This window comes from Salvelinus alpinus, chromosome 1 (genome assembly GCF_045679555.1).
Source record: "Salvelinus alpinus chromosome 1, SLU_Salpinus.1, whole genome shotgun sequence".
Lineage (NCBI taxonomy): Eukaryota > Metazoa > Chordata > Actinopteri > Salmoniformes > Salmonidae > Salvelinus > Salvelinus alpinus.
Window position 1 is genome coordinate 108,325,266 of NC_092086.1, and position 21,024 is coordinate 108,346,289.

General features: G+C 46.3%; 1 protein-coding gene and 1 long non-coding RNA gene across 5 annotated transcripts in view; one reads left to right on the forward strand and one right to left on the reverse strand.

Annotated features, from left to right (window-relative positions):
* LOC139538338 (uncharacterized) overlaps positions 1 to 21,024 on the forward strand; it is a 38,384-nt gene that overhangs the window by 13,465 nt on the left and 3,895 nt on the right. The window lies entirely within an intron of this gene.
* The window catches only part of exd3 (exonuclease 3'-5' domain containing 3), a 64,188-nt gene that overhangs the window by 6,433 nt on the left and 36,731 nt on the right, over positions 1 to 21,024 (reverse strand). The window contains exon 20 of one of the 4 annotated variants that reach the window (XM_071340261.1): positions 16,331 to 16,504. The exons of the other annotated variants lie outside the window; for them this stretch is intronic. Coding sequence (XP_071196362.1) covers positions 16,442 to 16,504 — 63 coding nt within the window. The 3' untranslated portion in view covers positions 16,331 to 16,441. Of the gene's footprint in view, positions 1 to 16,330; positions 16,505 to 21,024 lie in introns of those variants that run through there. 4 annotated transcript variants of the gene reach the window in all.

The following is a 21,024-nucleotide window of genomic DNA, read 5'->3' on the forward strand; positions in this document are numbered from 1 at the left end:
TTTAGGCTACATTGTTGCATGCTAAATGTTTCTGATCAGTGATAGATGAGCAAATTAATAGTTTTGCCATACCGACTCCACATATTTGCCATACCGGCTCCACTTTTTTGCCATACATACCGGCTCCACTTTTTTGCCATACCGGCACCACTTTTTTGCCCAGCCAGAAACAGATTAACCAAATAGCCTATACAGACAGATTCAGTGAAACAAAATCACATTAATTGATTATCAGACAAGTCAGTGAAGTCACAGGATTTTGATCGGGAGTACGCCTTGGCTACAAAGTGACTGAAGAGCCAAATAATCCCCTTGTTAAACTACATAACATCCTGGCAAAATGTTCTGATCACTACTAATAAATTAGTCAACCAGACAAGATGATCATGAGCAGCATTCAGCTCAACTTAGCTAACATTTCCACAGCCTAATTGTAGTCTAACCAATAGTCAAATGGCGATTCAGTGAAAATAAAAATCTGACATTGATTTATCAAGATGAGTCCCAACGCTTGTCTCAAAGCAGCGCGATGGCGCTGAAATGATCGTCTAGTTGACCACACGCGGATAGGCTATTGCTTAAAATGTATTACAAGGATTGGATGACTTTGGGAGTTTCAGTAAGCAACAATTTGATACATGCATTCAATTGCATTAAATCAAATAAAAAATGTATTTGTCACATGCGCCGAATACAACCTTAGTGAAGTGTTTACTTACAAGTCCTAAACCAACAATGCAGAGTAAGAAAATATCTGCTAAATAAAAACTATATAAAGTTTAAAAAAAAGTTACAATAAAATAACTATAAAGGGGCTATATACAGGGGGTACCGGTATCGAGTCAATGTGAAGGGGACAGGTTAGTTGAGGTAATTGAGGTCATATGTATATGTAGGTTGAGTTATTAGTGACTATGCATAGAGTAGCAGCAGTGTAAAAAAGGGGTCAATGTAAATAGTCTGGGTGGCCATCTGATTAACTGTTTAGCAGTCTTGGGGGTAGAAGCTGTTAAGAAGCCTTTTGGACATAGACTTGGCGTTCCGGTACTGCTTGCTGTGCGGTAGAAGAGAGAACAGTCTGTGACTTTAGGGCCTTCCTCTGACACCGCCTGGTATAGAGGTCCCGGATGGCAAGAAGCTCTGCCCCAGTGATGTACTGGGCCGTACGCACTACCCTCTGTAGCGCCTTGCGGTCTGATGCCGAGCAGTTGCCATACCAGGCGGTGATGCAACCAGTCAGGATGCTCTCGATGGTGCAGCTGTAGAACTTTTTGAGGATCTGAGGACCCATGACAAATCTTTTCAGTCTTCTGAGGGGGAATAGTGCCATCTTCACGACCATGATAGTTTGTTGGTGATGTGGACACATTAGCCTACTTTGTTCCAATATTTTCATCATTCAGTGCTATTCATTCCCACAGTAATTCTTCATGGATCCATCTAGTTGTGGTTGAGAAAACCATGCCTTGCAATGTTTAGAACTGCCAGGAGGATAGTAGTAACGGGCGCTGCCTAGCAACAATCAAGAGATTAAGAGTGTAGTCCGTGTCGATGCAACCTCAGCATTACGGCTACTTTTCATACTAAGCCATAGTCCGAACTTTACTGAAATTACTAGTCATTTGGCGGAAATAAAAGTTTCTGCTTTGATACTGACAATACCTTTCAGATAACAATACCTTTCAGATATAAAGAAAAGTAAGAAAACAGTTGGTGGGAAAAAATCGTCTTAGTATGAAAGGGATATAAGCGATGTGAGTGTAGAGACTGCAGTGTAGTCCATTGAGGTGAGGGAGTGACACAGGTGTTAACCTCTGAATGGAGACATCGCTCTCACGCCCTCAGTATTCTACCTTGGCTGATCTCTCACTCACTCACACACACACACCAGCATTTCAGCCAGGAAAACAGTCACTATTTACTCAGCTCAAAGTTTCCCATGGTTGAGCAAGTCAAAACCTGCTCCCGTAATTCTCCCAGCTCACCCATGTGCTGTTTTCATTCCTTCCATCCACGTTTGTTACACAGACACAACACACACAACACACAAACACACCGTCCTCCCATACACACACACACCGTCCTCACACACACACACACCGTCCTCACACACACACACACCGTCCTCACACACACTGTCCACACACACACACACACACACAACACACACACAAACACACCGTCCTCCCATACACACACACCGTCCTCACACACACTTTCCACACACACACACACACACACACACACACACACACACACACACACACAGAGAAACACACCGTCCTCCCATACACACACACTGTCCACACACACACACACACACACACACACACACACACACACACACACACACACACCGTCCTCCCATACACACACACCGTCCTCACACACACACACCGTCCTCACACACACTGTCCACACACACAAACACACACACCGTCCTCACACACACTGTCCACACACACACACACACAGAAACACACCGTCCTCCCATACACACACACCGTCCTCACACACACACACCGTCCTCACACACACTGTCCACACACACACACACACCGTTCTGACACAAATAGACACCATCCTCATCACACACACCATTCCCTCGCTACACACACACTACCATAAAATGCCACCTTGGTGTTAAAATGTGATTTTTAATTTTGTTATAATGCAATCACTGCATCCTCTTTCTCAAAGTATATGAATAGCATATGAATGACTGTTTAAAACAGTATAGGCATTGTTGTCTACAGAGAACAAATTAACTAGCCTATGTAATAATAACTACTTAAAAAATAAATACATGTTGTCCACACATAAACACAACATGTAAAAATGTGTCAAACGTTTCATGAGTGTTGCTAAGATACACTTGTAACCCAGCTCTCTATACTCTTCTTACAAGTCTGGGTATCTCACACTTTTTGGGGACAAAGCCAAAGAGAATGTTCATTGTTGTGACAATAAGGGTATTAAGAATGTGATACTGTGTTTGAAAGGAGAGGTGGTGGAGATAAGGCTAGAGAGGAGAAAGGCAGAGGGCTAGCGAGTGAAGAGGGAGAGGAAAGGTGGGAGGTGGTGGGAGAGAGACTTTTCTTCAACCGACACACGTACGCTCTCCTCAGGCCGCTCCCATGGGAAAATCCTGGACTGCACACAGGAGGCAGGACTGGCCGACTGCTGGGTCACACAACCCAGTGCCGATAGCCATTGGAGAGCTAGTGAGCCGGCCGCTAGCCAATGGAGCGCTAGTGATCCGGGCCGCTAGCCAATGGAGAGCTAGTGATCCGGGCCGCTAGCCAATGGAGCGCTAGTGACCCGGGCCGCTAGCCAATGGAGCGCTAGTGACCCGGGCCGCTAGCCAATGGAGCGCTAGTGACCCGGACCGCTAGCCAATGGAGCGCTAGTGACCCGGGCCTCTAGCCAATGGAGCGCTAGTGATTTGATTCAAACTGCAGTGAGCGGGAGAGTGGAATGAGTCAGGTAAAGATCTGCTAGGGAGGGAGGATTAACAGCGTGGAACTGGGGGGAGGGGTGTTGGAGACAGAGAACGAGAGCAGGCGAGAGATTCTCCAGGACCAGCCTCTCTCTCCACTAGTAGTTACCTGACCTCTCTGCTATGTGGTAGTTGGTATGCTAGGAACGATGGCCAACACATGGATACAGTTGCAAAATAAAAAGCACATTATCTGTTTGTTTCATTGAAAACAAAATAAATACAAGTGGGTACAAACCAAACCGTCGTGCTTAAAATGATTAAATGAACCAAAATAAATACGGTACAGTCAGTGCTCACACGTTGATTGTTGAGTACATGACATACAAATAAACTGGGCACACCTTCTCATTCCAGGGTTTTTCTTTATTTCTTTACTATTCTCTACATTGTAGAACACCTCAAAATATATTTTATATCTGAGATTCTTCAAAGTAGCCACCCTTTGCCTTGATGACAGCTTTGCACACCCCTACCTTGTCACAGCACAACTGAGTGGCACAAACGCATGAAAAAGGAAAGAAATTCCACAAATTTACTTTTAACAAGGCACACCTGTTAATCGAAATGTATTCCAGGTGACTACCTCATGACTCGTGACTACCCAGTTACAACTATGGAAATGACTTGTTTAAGGGGGTAATGTGTGCATTTAGCTGCTCTGTAGTAGAAAACTCATTGAGTTTGAACTCCCCACTTTCACATCACAGAGACCCTGCAGCTCTTTGATTAGTGCATCTGGGTTAATGAGTAGGTCTGACCTGTGATGAACCCTGAACGTGGAACAGCTAGGGGCCTGTCCTGACTGAATATCTATTATCTACAGTCTAACTCTGGCTAATGTCACAGACAGGTCAGCAGCCAGGCATGTTTTTCCATTTGTGTTTCCACCAACATACCGCTTTGTGAAGTCAGATAATGTTGGGTTATGTTGATGATGTTGGGTTATGTTGATGATGTTGGGTTATGTTGATGATGTTGGGTTATGTTGATGATGTTGGGTTATATTGATGATGTTGGGTTATGTTGATGATGTTGGGTTATATTGATGATGTTGGGTTATGTTGATGATGTTGGGTTATATTGATAATGTTGGGTTATATTGGGATATGCAGTCTAGACAATGTTGGGTTATGTTGATAATGTTGGGTTATGTTGATGATGTTGGGTTATGTTGATGATGTTGGGTTATGTTGATGATGTTGGGTTATATTGATAATGTTGGGTTATATTGGGATATGCAGTCTAGACAATGTTGGGTTATGTTGATAATGTTGGGTTATGTTGATAATGTTGGGTTATGTTGATGATGTTGGGTTATGTTGATGATGTTGGGTTATGTTGATGATGTTGGGTTATGTTGATGATGTTGGGTTATATTGATGATGTTGGGTCATGTTGATAATGTTGGGTTATGCAGTCTAGACAATGTTGGGTTATGTTGATAATGTTGGGTTATTCCGAATAATGTTGATTTAGGTTGATAATGTTGTGTTATGTAGCCTAAATAATGTTGGGCCATGTTGATAATTTGGGTTATTTATCCCAGATAATGCAAAGGCTATGCCGATAATGTTGCTCCATGTTAATAATGTTGGGTCATGCAGCCTGGATAATGGTGGGTTATGTAGCCTAGATAATGTTGGGTTATGTACGCGGCAGGTAGCCTGGTGGTTAGAGCATCGGACTAGTAACCGAAAGGTTGCAAGATCGAATCCCCGAGCTGACAAGGTACAAAAGCTGTCGTTCTGCCCCTGAACAAGGCAGTTAACCCACTGTTCCTAGGCCGACATTGAAAATAAGAATTTGTTCTTAAATGACTTGCCTAGTTAAATAAAAGGTATATATATATATATTTTTTTTTACAGTGCCTTCGGAATGTTCAGACCCCTTCACTTTTTCAAAAAAAAAATTACGTTACAGCCTTATTCTAAAATGTATTAAAATATTTTTCTCTCCTCAATCTACACACAATACGCCATAATAATAATGAAAAAAGGTTTATAGAAACTGTTGCAAATTTTTTACAAATAAAAAACAGAAATATCATATTTACATAAGTATTCAGACCCTTTACTCAGTACTTTGGCAGTGATTACAGCAACAAGTCGTCTTGGGTATGACGCTACAAGCTTGGCACACTTGAATTTGGGGAGTTTCTCCCATTCTTCTCTGCAGATACTCTCAAGCTCTGACAGGTTGGACAGGGAGCATTGCTGCACAGCTATTTTCAGGTCTATCCAGAGATGTTCGATCAGGTTCAAGTCCGGGCTCTGGCTGGGCCACTGAAGGACATTCAGAGACTTGTCCCGAAGCCACTCCTGCGTTGTCTTGGCTGTGTGCTTAGGGTCGTTGTCCTGTTGGAAGGTGAAGCTTCGCCCCAATTTGAAGTCCTGAGTGTTCTAGAGCAGGTTTTCATCAAGGATCTCTCTGTACTTTTCTCTGTTCATCTTTGCCTGACTAGTCTCCTAATCCTTTCCGCTGAAAAACATCCCTTCATCGTAGCTTCATCGTAGGGATGGTGCCAGGTTTCCTCCAGACGTGACGCTTGACATTCAGGCCAAAGAGTTCAATTTTGGTTTCATCAGACCAGAGAATCTTGTTTCTCATGGTCTGAGAGTCTTTAGGTGCCTTTTGGCAAACTCCAAGCGGACTGTCATGTCTGGCCATAAAGGCCTGATTGGTGGAGTGCTGCAGAGATGATTGTCCTTCTGGAAGTTTCTCCCATCTCCACAGAGGAACTCTGGAGCTCTATCAGAGTGACCATCGGGTTCTTGGTCACCTCCCTGACCAAGGCCCTTCTCCTCCGATTGCTCAGTTTGGCCGGGCGGCCAGCTCTAGGAATAGTCTTGGTGGTTCCAAACTTCTTCCATTTAAGAATGGAGGCCACTGTGTTCTTGGGGACCTTCAATGCTGCAGACATTTTTTGGTACCACAGATCTGTGCCTCGACACAATCCTGCCTCGGAGCTCTACGGACAATTCCTTCGACCTCATGGCGGTTTTTGCTCTGACATGCACTGTCAACTGTGGGACCTTATATAGACAGTTGTGTGCCTTTCCGAATCATGTCCAATCAATTGAATTTACCTCAGGTGGCCATCAAGTATGATCAATGAAAACAGGATGCACCTGAGCTCAATTTCAAGTCTCATTGGAAAGGGTCTGAATACTTATGTAAATAAGGTATTTCTGTTTGCTAAAATTAAAAAAAAAAAAACTTTTCGGCTGTGTCATTATGGGGTATTATGTGTAGATTGCTAAGATTTATTTATTTATTTAGTCCATTTTAGAATAAAGCTGTCACGCAACAAAATGTGGGAAAAGTCAAGGGGTCTGAATACTTTCCGAATGCACTGTAGCCTAGATAATGTTGGGTTCCACTGATTTTTGGTGCAAGTTTCTGGGATTTTTCAAACATGCTTTTTCCTTTCTGTTTTCCTCCAACTTTGTGAATTGCGATATTGTTGTGTTATGTTAAGTGTTGGGTTATGTAGTCTAGATAATGTTGTGTTATGTTAATAGTGTTGGGTTATGGCGTCTAGATAATGTTGTGTTATGTTAATAGTGTTGGGTTATGTAGTCTAGATAATGTTGTGTTATGTTAATAGTGTTGGGTTATGGAGTCTAGATAATGTTGTGTTATGTTAATAGTGTTGGGTTATGTAGCCTAGATAATGTTGGGTTGTGCTCACTGTTGGTTTCGGCCATCTCTAGTTTTTTTCTTGGCAGGAATGTAATCAGGACAACAGGAGTTTGTCTAGGGATGGGTCAGCTCCAATTTTATATCAATGGAGGTTAATGTCAGAAAAACAGAAATTCATGATTCATCAGGAAGAATCCCATTCTTTCTCTTGCCTAGCATATGTTATGTTGGAGCTCAAAAGGGTACTTTAGGTTAGAGTGCAAAAAGAGGGCCAGGCAACAGAGCAATTGATTAAGAGGAGTCTTTATGTCCTTGGCTTAGCCCCTGGATCCCGGCCGGTAGTGGCTTTGTTTGGTAGTGGCTTGGGAACAGCCAGGGGCTCCACACACGCACAGAAACCCTCATTGATTGTTGCCCTCCTAGCCCTCAGTGTAGTCTCAGCATTAGATAGTCACAAATACTGTTCCCTGGCCCTATGAGTTCATTCTATTTTCCCTTTCATCTCTCTCTCTCTCTCTTTCTTTACCAGGCCAGATAGGTGAGGCTTACTATCTCAAAACAGCTCAGGCAACCAACATGTTGAAAAGGTCCTTGGACAAGGCGATTGGGGTAATGAGTTTTGAAGGAGGTTAAAAACAGCTAACCCTCCCAAAAAATGTATTCAACAGCTAGTCTGTGAGTGTTGCTGACCGGAATAAACTGTTTTTGGAATATAGATTAAGGGACAAGTAGTAGCTATAGATTGAAACATGCTGTAACTGGAGCCTCGAATACTACATTCCATTTCATGGAATTTTGGATGACGGTAATTGGCCAACCAAATGACCGCAGTCTCCGTAATAACCGTTGGAATAGCAATCCACTCTCCTCCGCTCCTGACCGCATGAGCTGCCATAGAAATTGAATGAATATAATGGGTATCCCCATTCAAGTCAATGATGGCATAATGGGGGGGACCAGCAGCCATTGGGAGTGTACCAATAGGAGTAAAGCAGGAAGTAAAAGTAGGAAGTGTACCCATCAATATGTTCTGTAATTTGTTGATTCAACTCAACTGGCATTAGAAAATAAATACATTTCATTGCATGAGCCACATCAGTTAACATCATTTGAATGAACATTCTACAATACCCAGGAGTTTACCAAGCTAATTGTTAGGGTTAGAGGTTCCAAGACCCTTCTATTCATTATATTTCTATGTGTGCTGCTGCTGCATTGTGGTGGGCATTGCCAAGGGAACCAAAATACTTGTTTACAACAACACCTTGCTTGTGTGCCAGCCCTAACTGTGTTATGGCAGTGTTGTTACTTTGCTAACATTGTGTTATTATTAGCAACAATAGAACCACTAGTCATATCTCATAAAATATACTGAGAATTCAGAGACCAGGGCCCGTATTTATAAAGCATCTCAGAGGAGAAGTGCTGATCTAGGATCACCCCCCCCCCCCCCCCCCCCATACATGTAATCTTATTCAATATGAACTAAGACACGAAACTGACTCTAAATCGGCACTCCCACGGGTTTATTGAGAGATAAGAACAATGTTGACAATGTTGCAGATAGAAATGGAATGAACGGCGGACAGGATTCCCTACGACAGACAATCAGATCATAACTGTTCCAAAACAACGGTTAGTGAGTGCACCCACCCACTCACTCAAAGTCAACATTCTGTCTTATCTCTTCCCAAGCTTCTGTCTGACGGCTCCGTCATGGGAGCACCACCAGATTACGTTGCGCAACCCCGCTACCGCGGCCGCATATTTCACACCTTTGTTCTGATACAAGCACACACAAGCATGCACGGGATGACATTGTAATGTTACATGATTCATAATCAACTGTAAATATTGACAGTGGCTGCTGCTCTGCCCTGCAGGAGCCTCTCCCTGAGAAAGCTGTGGGATGGGACTGGGAAGGGTGTGTGGGGTGGTGGGACAAGGACGTTGCCAGGGTAGGAAGACTAGGGTGAGGTGCACAGGAGAAAGATGAGGAAGCTGTGGGACGGGGAAGGAGAAGTGAATTTCTACACTTTTAGTTTTTTTTTTTTTTACTGTTTCACACAATTATGGCTGAAACTAGGGGTTTACTGTGCATTAAACTACCTAGATAGAAGTAGGATTGAGTTGATGGATAAAATGCATAAATAGGGTTTTAATACCCTAGAAAAAACATGCAATGAAAAAGTTCTTGAAGCGTACAGGCAGAGATAAAAAGCATTCTTCCATCAGCATGTGAAATCAATGGACGACACACAGCAATATGGAATGACCACCATGATCACTGACAGCGGTAATCATTTGGTCCAGTCAGACCAGTCTATAGACGGGACATCTAGCTAGGTAAATAATGTGTGGTTAATCTAATAACGCACGCACGCGATGGTAGGGTTAAGTGGCAAAGATGCAGGATAAGGCATCGGTATGTGTGTGTGTGTGTGTGTGAGAGAGAGCGCAGAGGGACATCAAAGCTCTCCCTCAGAGCGTCAGTGTCAACAAGAGATGCAGTGGCCTGAGGAGGTAGAACGCAGCGGAGGAAGAGAGGGGGAGAGAGAAAGAGACGGGTTTCAAAAAGGAAGCAGGACAAGACAGTGAACAAAAGCACAAGTATAAGAGGAGAATGGGGGCGGAGGTGGAGTTTAAGAAGGAGGAGAAAGGGGGGTTAAGAAGAAGAGAGGGGGAGGTTAAGAAGGAGGAGAAAGGGGAGGTTAAGGAGAAGAGAGGGGGAGGTTAAGGAGGAGAAGAGAGGGGGGAGGTTAAGGAGAAGAGAGAGAGGTTAAGAAGGAGGAGAAAGGGGGGGTTAAGGAGAAGAGAGGGGAGGTTAAGGAGAAGAGAGGGGGATGTTAAGGAGAAGAGAGGGAGGTTAAGGAGAAGAGAGGGGGAGGTTAAGAAGGAGGAGAGGGGGGAGGTTAAGGAGAAGAGAGGGAGGTTAAGGAGAAGAGAGGGGGAGGTTAAGGAGAAGAGAGGGGGAGGTTAAGGAGAAGAGAGGGGAGGTTAAGGAGAAGAGGGGGGTTAAGGAGAAGAGAGGGAGGTTAAGGAGAAGAGAGGGGGGTTAAGGAGAAGAGAGGGGAGGTTAAGGAGAAGAGAAGGGGGTTAAGGAGAAGAGAAGGGGGTTAAGGAGAAGAGAGGGGGAGGTTAAGGAGAAGAGAGGGGAGGTTAAGGAGAAGAGAGGGGATGTTAAAAGGAGGAGAGGGGGGAGGTTGAGGAGAAGAGAGGGGGAGGTTAAGGAGAAGAGAGGGGGGTTAAGGAGAAGAGAGGGGGGTTAAGGAGAAGAGAGGGGAGGTTAAGGAGAAGAGAGGGGGGTTAAGGAGAAGAGAGGGGGGTTAAGGAGAAGAGAGGGGGAGGTTAAGAAGGAGGAGAGGGGGGAGGTTAAGGAGAAGAGAGGGAGGTTAAGGAGAAGAGAGGGGGAGGTTAAGGAGAAGAGAGGGGGAGGTTAAGGAGAAGAGAGGGGAGGTTAAGGAGAAGAGGGGGGTTAAGGAGAAGAGAGGGAGGTTAAGGAGAAGAGAGGGGAGGTTAAGGAGAAGAGAAGGGGGTTAAGGAGAAGAGAAGGGGGTTAAGGAGAAGAGAGGGGGAGGTTAAGGAGAAGAGAGGGGAGGTTAAGGAGAAGAGAGGGGATGTTGAGGAGAAGAGAGGGGGAGGTTAAGGAGAAGAGAGGGGGGTTAAGGAGAAGAGAGGGGGGTTAAGGAGAAGAGAGGGGAGGTTAAGGAGAAGAGAGGGGGGTTAAGGAGAAGAGAGGGGGAGGTTAAGGAGAAGAGAGGGGAGATTAAAAGGAGAAGAGAGGGGAGGTTAAAAGGAGAAGAGAGGGGAGGTTAAAATGAGAAGACAGGGGGGTTAAGGAGAAGAGAGGGGAGGTTAAGGAGAAGACAGGGGGGGTTAAGGAGAAGAGAGGGGGGTTAAGGAGAAGAGAGGGGGGTTAAGGAGAAGAGAGGGGAGGTTAAGGAGAAGAGAGGGGGGTTAAGGAGAAGAGAGGGGGGTTAAGGAGAAGAGAGGGGGAGGTTAAGAAGGAGGAGAGGGGGGAGGTTAAGGAGAAGAGAGGGAGGTTAAGGAGAAGAGAGGGGGAGGTTAAGGAGAAGAGAGGGGGAGGTTAAGGAGAAGAGAGGGGAGGTTAAGGAGAAGAGGGGGGTTAAGGAGAAGAGAGGGAGGTTAAGGAGAAGAGAGGGGGGTTAAGGAGAAGAGAGGGGAGGTTAAGGAGAAGAGAAGGGGGTTAAGGAGAAGAGAAGGGGGTTAAGGAGAAGAGAGGGGGAGGTTAAGGAGAAGAGAGGGGAGGTTAAGGAGAAGAGAGGGGATGTTGAGGAGAAGAGAGGGGGAGGTTAAGGAGAAGAGAGGGGGGTTAAGGAGAAGAGAGGGGGGTTAAGGAGAAGAGAGGGGAGGTTAAGGAGAAGAGAGGGGGGTTAAGGAGAAGAGAGGGGGAGGTTAAGGAGAAGAGAGGGGAGATTAAAAGGAGAAGAGAGGGGAGGTTAAAAGGAGAAGAGAGGGGAGGTTAAAATGAGAAGACAGGGGGGTTAAGGAGAAGAGAGGGGAGGTTAAGGAGAAGACAGGGGGGGTTAAGGAGAAGACAGGGGGGGTTAAGGAGAAGAGAGGGGAGGTTAAGGAGAAGAGAGGGGGGTTAAGGAGAAGAGAGGGGGGTTAAGGAGAAGAGAGGGGAGGTTAAGGAGAAGAGAGGGGAGGTTAAGGAGAAGAGAGGGGGGTTAAGGAGAAGAGAGGGGAGGTTAAGGAGAAGAGAGGGGGGTTAAGGAGAAGAGGGGGGTTAAGGAGAAGAGAGGGAGGTTAAGGAGAAGAGAGGGGGGTTAAGGAGAAGAGAGGGGAGGTTAAGGAGAAGAGAAGGGGGTTAAGGAGAAGAGAAGGGGGTTAAGGAGAAGAGAAGGGGGTTAAGGAGAAGAGAGGGGGGTTAAGGAGAAGAGAGGGGGGTTAAGGAGAAGAGAGGGGGGTTAAGGAGAAGAGAGGGGAGGTTAAGGAGAAGAGGGGGTTAAGGAGAAGAGAGGGGGGTTAAGGAGAAGAGAGGGGGGTTAAGGAGAAGAGAGGGGGAGGTTAAGGAGAAGAGAGGGGAGATTAAAAGGAGAAGAGAGGGGAGGTTAAAAGGAGAAGAGAGGGGAGGTTAAAATGAGAAGACAGGGGGGTTAAGGAGAAGAGAGGGGAGGTTAAGGAGAAGACAGGGGGGGTTAAGGAGAAGACAGGGGGGGTTAAGGAGAAGACAGGGGGGGTTAAGGAGAAGAGAGGGGAGGTTAAGGAGAAGAGAGGGGGGTTAAGGAGAAGAGAGGGGGGTTAAGGAGAATAGAGGGGAGGTTAAGGAGAAGAGAGGGGAGGTTAAGGAGAAGAGAGGGGGGTTAAGGAGAAGAGAGGGGAGGTTAAGGAGAAGAGAGGGGGGTTAAGGAGAAGAGGGGGGTTAAGGAGAAGAGAGGGAGGTTAAGGAGAAGAGAGGGGGGTTAAGGAGAAGAGAGGGGAGGTTAAGGAGAAGAGAAGGGGGTTAAGGAGAAGAGAAGGGGGTTAAGGAGAAGAGAAGGGGGTTAAGGAGAAGAGAGGGGGGTTAAGGAGAAGAGAGGGGGGTTAAGGAGAAGAGAGGGGAGGTTAAGGAGAAGAGGGGGTTAAGGAGAAGAGAGGGGGGTTAAGGAGAAGAGAGGGGGGTTAAGGAGAAGAGAGGGGAGGTTAAGGAGAAGAGAGGGGAGGTTAAGGAGAAGAGAGGGGAGGTTAAAAGGAGGAGAGGGGGGGGTTAAGGAGAAGAGAGGGGGGTTAAGGAGAAGAGAGGGGAGGTTAAGGAGAAGAGAGGGGGGTTAAGGAGAAGAGAGGGGGAGATTGAAAGGAGGAGAGGGGGGAGGTTGAGGAGAAGAGAGGGGGAGGTTAAGGAGAAGAGAGGGGAGATTAAAAGGAGAAGAGGGGAGGTTAAGGAGAAGAGAGGGGAGGTTAAAAGGAGAAGACAGGGGGGTTAAGGAGAAGAGAGGGGAGGTTAAGGAGAAGACAGGGGGGGTTAAGGAGAAGACAGGGGGGGTTAAGGAGAAGAGAGGGGAGGTTAAGGAGAAGAGAGGGGAGGTTAAGGAGAAGAGAGGGGGGTTAAGGAGAATAGAGGGGAGGTTAAGGAGAAGAGAGGGGGGTTAAGGAGAAGAGAGGGGAGGTTAAGGAGAAGAGAGGGGGGTTAAGGAGAAGAGAGGGGAGGTTAAGGAGAAGAGAAGGGGTTAAGGAGAAGAGAGGGGAGGTTAAGGAGAAGAGGGGGGGTTAAGGAGAAGAGAGGGGAGGTTAAAAGGAGGAGAGGGGGGAGGTTTAGGAGAAGAGAGGGGGGTTAAGGAGAAGAGAGGGGAGGTTAAGGAGAAGAGAGGGGGGAGGTTTAGGAGAAGAGAGGGAAGGTTAAGAAGCAGCGAGGAGGACGTGGTTAAGGAGTTGGGGTGGTATGGAAAGGGGGGGGGGGGGGGGGGGGGGGTCACCTCTACTGGTGTGAAAGCAATGAGATAAAGTCAATAGAAAGAGCAGAGAGTTCCTGTGTCACTCTCCTCCCTCCCCCCGGCTAAATTCCCCAGGGCCAGCGGCAGTCCCTTTCAGTCTCCTGTGACACAGTAATTATAAGTGTGGGAACTGAATCTGTCCCTTTTTCAGTGCCCCTTCGCCCCCTAAACAACTCTCCCTCCCCCTTCTATTCCCCCTCGCTCCATCCTACCCCACCTCAGCCCTCTATCTCAGAGGCAGAGCACCCCTCCCCTCCCCAGCAGCCTGCACTACACTGATATTCATGAACTGCACACCAGCTTGCCCCCCCCCCCCCACCCTCTCTCCCTCCAGTGACAGAGCTGAGCCCGCTATGCTCGCTCTCAAAGCAGTCAGTGCAACACTGCTGTCTCCCGCTCTCTGTCAACCCCCCCCCCCCCCACTCCCTTCGCTCGCTATCTCCATGCTGATAACCATGGGAACCACACTGTGGGAACCGGCCACAAGTTCACAAAAATAGACAGAGGCTGACGGAGGAAAAGGACGGGAAGAGAACAGAAAGAAAGGAATCCATCCGGGGGGGGGGGGGGGGGCTTATCTAGATGGACAGGTACACGGGTGTCCAATCACCTGGAACCCTCATCTTGGCCCCAACAGACAGCGTGTAATCTCTCACATCAATGGAGCTGCTGCTTTGATTGGAATCAGTTGAATCTTTGTCACCGTGGTGATCACACAGACACACTGGCTCTGGGAAGCGGTGGACGGCCGAGAGACCTGGCCTGGCACTGTCCTACCTCATTAGAAATGAGGGCACCCGAGTGGCGAGGCGGTCTAAGGCACTGCATCTCAGTGCAAGAGGCGTCACTAGTTCGATTCCAGGCTGTATGACATCCGGCCGTGATTGGGAGTCCCAAAAGGCGGCGCACAATAGGCCCAGCATCGTTCGGGTTTGGTCGGTGTAGGCCGTCAACTGACTTGCTGAGTTAATTGAAAAAACTAATGGAAATGAGAATCATGGGGTCCCACACCACAGTAGTGGCGCTATATGGAGTAACTAGCTTGGGAATCAGTGGATGACCAAGAGGCCCGGTCTCATCACAGTAGCTAGATATAAACTCAGCAAAAAAAGAAAGGTCCTCTCACTGTCAACTGCGTTTATTTTCAGTAAACTTAACATGTGTAAATATTTGTATGAACATAAGATTCAACAACTGACACAAACTGAACAAGTTCCACAGACATGTGACTAACAGAAATGGAATAATGTGTCCCTGAACAAAGGGGGGGGTCAAAATTAAAAGTAACAGTCAGTATCTGGTGTGGCCACCAGCTGCATTAAGTACTGCAGTGCATCTCCTCCTCATGGACTGCACCAGATTTGCCCGTTCTTGCTGTGAGATGTTACCCCACCCTTCCACCAAGGCACCTGCAAGTTCCCGGACATTTCTGGGGGGAATGGCCCTAGCCCTCACCCTCCGATCCAACAGGTCCCAGACGTGCTCAATGGGATTGAGATCCGGGCTCTTCGCTGGCCATGGCAGAACACTGACATTCCTGTCTTGCAGGAAATCCCACACAGAACGAGCAGTATGGCTGGTGGCATTGTCATGCTGGAGGGTCATGTCAGGATGAGCCTGCAGGAAGGGTACCACATGAGGGAGGAGGATGTCTTCCCTGTAACGCACAGCGTTGAAATTGCCTGCAATGACAACAAGCTCAGTCCGATGATGCTGTGACACACCGCCCCAGACCATGACGGACCCTCCACCTCAATCCTGCTCCAGAGTACAGGCCTCGGTGTAACGCTCATTCCTTCGACGATAAACGCAAATCTGACTATCACCCCTGCTGAGACAAAGCCACGACTCATCAGAGAAGAGCACTTTTTGCCAGTCCGGTCTTGTCCAGCGACGGTGGGTTTGTGCCCATAGGCGACGTTGTTGCCGGTGATGTCTGGTGAGGACCTGCCTTACAACAGGCATACAAGCCCTCAGTCCAGCCTCTCTCAGCCTACTGCAGACAGCCTGAGCACTGATGGAGGGATTGTGCGTCCCTGGTTTAACTTAGGCAGTTGTTGTTGCCATCCTGTACCTGTCCCGCAGGTGTGATGTTCGGATGTACTGATCCTGTGCAAGTGTTGTTACATGTGGTCTGCCACTGCGAGGACGATCAGCTGTCCGTCCTGTCTCCCTGTAGCGCTGTCTTAGGCGTCTCACAGTACGGACATTGCGATTTATTGCCCTGGCCACATCTGCAGTCCTCATGCCTCCTTGCAGCATGCCTAAGGCACGTGCAGGGACCCTGGGCATCTTTCTTTTGGTGTTTTCCAGAGTCAGTAGAAATGCCTCCATAGTGTCCTAAGTTTTCATAACTGTGACCTTAATTGCCTACCGTCTGTAAGCTATTAGTGTCTTAACGACCGTTCCACAGGTGCATGTTCATGGGAAACAGTGTTTAAACCCTTTACAATAAAGATCTGTGGATATATTTGATCTATTTGGTCTATTTGGATTTTAAACGAATTATCTTTGAAAGACAGGGTCCTGAAAAAGGGATTTCTTTTTTTGCTGAGTTTATTTGTATTTATTATGTGGTCCAGCAAAATTAAGGCAGTTAAACATTTAAAAACATCACAATACATTCATAACAGATTTCACAACATATTAAGTGTGTGCCCTCAGGCCTCTACTCTACTACCACATATCTATAACACAAAATACATGTGTATAATGTGTAAGTCATCGTGTGTTTGTATGCATGTGTCTATGTTTGTGTTGCTTCACAGTCCCCGATGTTCCATAAGGTGTATTTTTATCTGTTTTTTAAATCTAATTTTACTGCTGGCATGTGTTACTTGATGTGGAATAGAATTCCATGTAGTCATGGCTCTATGTAGTACTGTGTGTTCCGGACTTGGGGTATGCATGGGTGTCCGAGTAATGCCTGTAATTTAAACAGACAGCTCGGTGAGTTCAACATATCAATACCTCTCACAAATACAAGTAGTGATGAAGTCAATCTCTCCTCCACTTTGAGCCAGGAAAGACTGACATGCATATTATTAATATTAACTCTGTGTACATCCAAGGGTCAGCCGTGTTGGTGGCCTGTTCTGAACCAATTACAATTTTCCTAAGTGTGGCACCAAGTGCATCTTTGTAGCAGCAGACCACATGAGTAAACAGTAGCCCTGGTGCGACAAAACTAGGGCCTGTAGGACCTGCCTTGTTGATAGTGATGTTAAGAATGCAGAGCAGCACTTTATTATAGACAGACTTATCACCATCCTAGCTACTGTTTTATCAATATGCTTTGACCATGACAGTTTACAATCCAGGGTTACTCCAATAGGTTTAGGTTTTAGTGAATGATTTGTTCCAACTACAATGATTTTAGTTTTTGAAATATTTATGACTAACTTATTCCTTGCCACCTCTTCTGAAACTAACTGCAGCTCTTTGTTAAGTGTTGCTGTCATTTCAGTCGGTGTGGTAGCTGACGTGTATAGTGTTGAGTCATCCGCAGACACACTGGCTTTACTCAAAGACAGTGGCATGTCACTACTAAAGATTGAAAAAAGTAAGGGGCCTAGACAGCTGCCCTGGGGAATTCCTGATTCTACCTGGATTTTGTTTGAGAGGCTTCCATTAAAGAACAGCCTCTGTGTTCTGTTAGATAGGTAACTCTTTATCCACAATATAGCAGGGGTGTGAAGCCATAACGCAAGTTTTTCCAGCAACAGACTAGGATCGATAATGTCAAAAGCCGCACTGAAGTCTAACACAAGAGCCCCCACAATCTTTTTATCATCAATTTCTCTCAGCCAGTCAGTCATTTGTGTAAGTGCTGTGCTTGTTGAATGTCCTTCCCTATAAGCATGCTGAAAATCTGTTGTCAATTTGTTTACTGTAAAACAGCATTGTATCTGGTCAAACATAATTTTTTCAAAAAGTTCACTAGGGGTTGGTAACAGGCTGATTGGTCGGCTATTTGAGCCAGTTAAGGGGGATTTACTATTCTTAAGTAGGGGAATAACTTTTGGTTCACTCCAGGCCTGAGAGCACACACTTTCTAGTAGGCTTAAATTTAGGAGTGGAGGGGCAATATCATCTGTTATTATCCTCAGTAATTTTCCATCCAAGTTGTCAGACCCCAGTGGCTTGTCATTGTTGATAGCAACAATATTTTTTTCACCTCTTCCATACTTCCTTTACGGAATTCAAACTTATACTTGGATGTGTAGTGTCAGCATTTGTTGCTGGCATGTCATGCCTAAGTTTGCTAATCTTGGCAATGAAAAAAATAATAAGTAGTTGACAATATCAGTGGGTTTTGTGATGAATGAGCCATCTGATTGAATAAATGGAGTGGAGTTTGCCTTTTTTGCCAAAACAAGATTTAATTCCTGTGCTGTTTGTAAATACCCTGGTAGGTTGACTGATAACCTGAACCAGGTTGCAGGCACTAGTTAGAGTTTGAAGCTTTCTTGAGTGAGCAGCCTGATGAAAGCCAGTCAATATTTAAAATCACCCATAAAGTATACCTCTCCATTGATATCACATACATTATCAAGCATTTCACACACATTATCCAGATACTGACTGTTAGCATTTAGTGTTCTATTGCAGTTTCCCACCAGAATGGGATTTAGGTGAGGCAGATGAACCTGTAGCCATATTACTTCAACAGTATTTAACATGAGATCCTCTAATCTTTACAGGAATGTGGTTCTGAATATAAACAGCAACACCTCCACCTTCGGCATTTCTGTATATTTTAAACCATGTATTGCTACCACTGTATCATCAAAGATACTGTCTACGTGATTTTCAGAGATTATCAGAACATGAATGTAATCTGTTACGAGCAAATTATTGATTTTATGAACCCTGTTTAAGCTACATATGTTAACATGGGCTTTTTTAAAACACTTTTCTGGGATGCTTGATTATTTTTAGTGCTTTACTGGGAAGCTTAGCAGAGGAAGACATGCTCAGATTATTTTTATTAGTGCAGGGTGAGCTGCACACAGTGGACTTCCTACAAGGGCCCTACCCCTCAGTCTAAACAGTATTACTCTGGTTCAAAGGCATATGATATAGGCATATGATTACAGCATACAACAGCTGTGGGATCAGCAGAGGCATTCAGGGCAGTTAGAGGTACATAAATTAGGTTACTTACATTGTGTCTATCAACTCCCCAAGGATAATGTACATTTGCTGAAGCATTATGACAACTCAGCGACACAATGGTAGGGATTAACTGAGCTGGGCTTGGGTCATTGATAAGTCATTGTCTCAACGCAGCCTGTGGTCTATGCATAAGCTTCTGATAAAGTTATAATAACATCACATTTTGTGGGTTAGAGAGCATGGTGTCACAGCATGGTCTACAGTCTGTGGGTTAGAGAGCATGGTGTCAGCATGGTCTACAGTCTGTGGGTTAGAGAGCATGGTGTCAGCATGGTCTACAGTCTGTGGGTTAGAGAGCATGGTGTCCCAGCATGGTCTACAGTCTGTGGGTTAGAGAGCATGGTGTCAGCATGGTCTACAGTCTGTGGGTTAGAGAGCATGGTGTCACAGCATGGTCTACAGTCTGTGGGTTAGAGAGCATGGTGTCACAGCATGGTCTACAGTCTGTGGGTTAGAGAGCATGGTGTCACAGCATGGTCTACAGTCTGTGGGTTAGAGAGCATGGTGTCACAGCATGGTCTACAGTCTGTGGGTTAGAGAGCATGGTGCTCAGCATGGTCTACAGTTTGTGGGTTAGAGAGCATGGTGTCACAGCATGGTCTACAGTCTGTGGGTTAGAGAGCATGGTGTCACAGCATGGTCTACAGTCTGTGGGTTAGAGAGCATGGTGTCACAGCATGGTCTACAGTCTGTGGGTTAGAGAGCATGGTGTCACAGCATGGTCTACAGTCTGTGGGTTAGAGAGCATGGTGTCAGCATGGTCTACAGTCTGTGGGTTAGAGAGCATGGTGTCACAGCATGGTCTACAGTCTGTGGGTTAGAGAGCATGGTGTCAGCATGGTCTACAGTCTGTGGGTTAGAGAGCATGGTGTCAGCATGGTCTACAGTCTGTGGGTTAGAGAGCATGGTGTCAGCATGGTCTACAGTCTGTGGGTTAGAGAGCATGGTGTCAGCATGGTCTACAGTCTGTGGGTTAGAGAGCATGGTGTCAGCATGGTCTACAGTCTGTTGGTTAGAGAGCATGGTGTCACAGCATGGTCTACAGTCTGTGGGTTAGAGAGCATGGTGTCAGCATGGTCTACAGTCTGTGGGTTAGAGAGCATGGTGTCAGCATGGTCTACAGTCTGTGGGTTAGAGAGCATGGTGTCAGCATGGTCTACAGTCTGTGGGTTAGAGAGCATGGTGTCACAGCATGGTCTACAGTCTGTGGGTTAGAGAGCATGGTGTCACAGCATGGTCTACAGTCTGTGGGTTAGAGAGCATGGTGTCACAGCATGGTCTACAGTCTGTGGGTTAGAGAGCATGGTGTCAGCATGGTCTACAGTCTGTGGGTTAGAGAGCATGGTGTCAGCATGGTCTACAGTCTGTTGGTTAGAGAGCATGGTGTCACAGCATGGTCTACAGTCTGTGGGTTAGAGAGCATGGTGTCACAGCATGGTCTACAGTCTGTGGGTTAGAGAGCATGGTGTCAGCATGGTCTACAGTCTGTGGGTTAGAGAGCATGGTGTCACAGCATGGTCTACAGTCTGTGGGTTAGAGAGCATGGTGTCAGCATGGTCTACAGTCTGTGGGTTAGAGAGCATGGTGTCACAGCATGGTCTACAGTCTGTGGGTTAGAGAGCATGGTGTCACAGCATGGTCTACAGTCTGTGGGTTAGAGAGCATGGTGTCACAGCATGGTCTACAGTCTGTGGGTTAGAGAGCATGGTGTCAGCATGGTCTACAGTCTGTGGGTTAGAGAGCATGGTGTCAGCATGGTCTACAGTCTGTTGGTTAGAGAGCATGGTGTCACAGCATGGTCTACAGTCTGTGGGTTAGAGAGCATGGTGTCAGCATGGTCTACAGTCTGTGGGTTAGAGAGCATGGTGTCACAGCATGGTCTACAGTCTGTGGGTTAGAGAGCATGGTGTCACAGCATGGTCTACAGTCTGTGGGTTAGAGAGCATGGTGTCAGCATGGTCTACAGTCTGTTGGTTAGAGAGCATGGTGTCACAGCATGGTCTACAGTCTGTGGGTTAGAGAGCATGGTGTCACAGCATGGTCTACAGTCCGTTGGTTAGAGAGCATGGTGTCACAGCATGGTCTACAGTCTGTGGGTTAGAGAGCATGGTGTCAGCATGGTCTACAGTCTGTGGGTTAGAGAGCATGGTGTCACAGCATGGTCTACAGTCTGTGGGTTAGAGAGCATGGTGTCACAGCATGGTCTACAGTCTGTGGGTTAGAGAGCATGGTGTCACAGCATGGTCTACAGTCTGTGGGTTAGAGAGC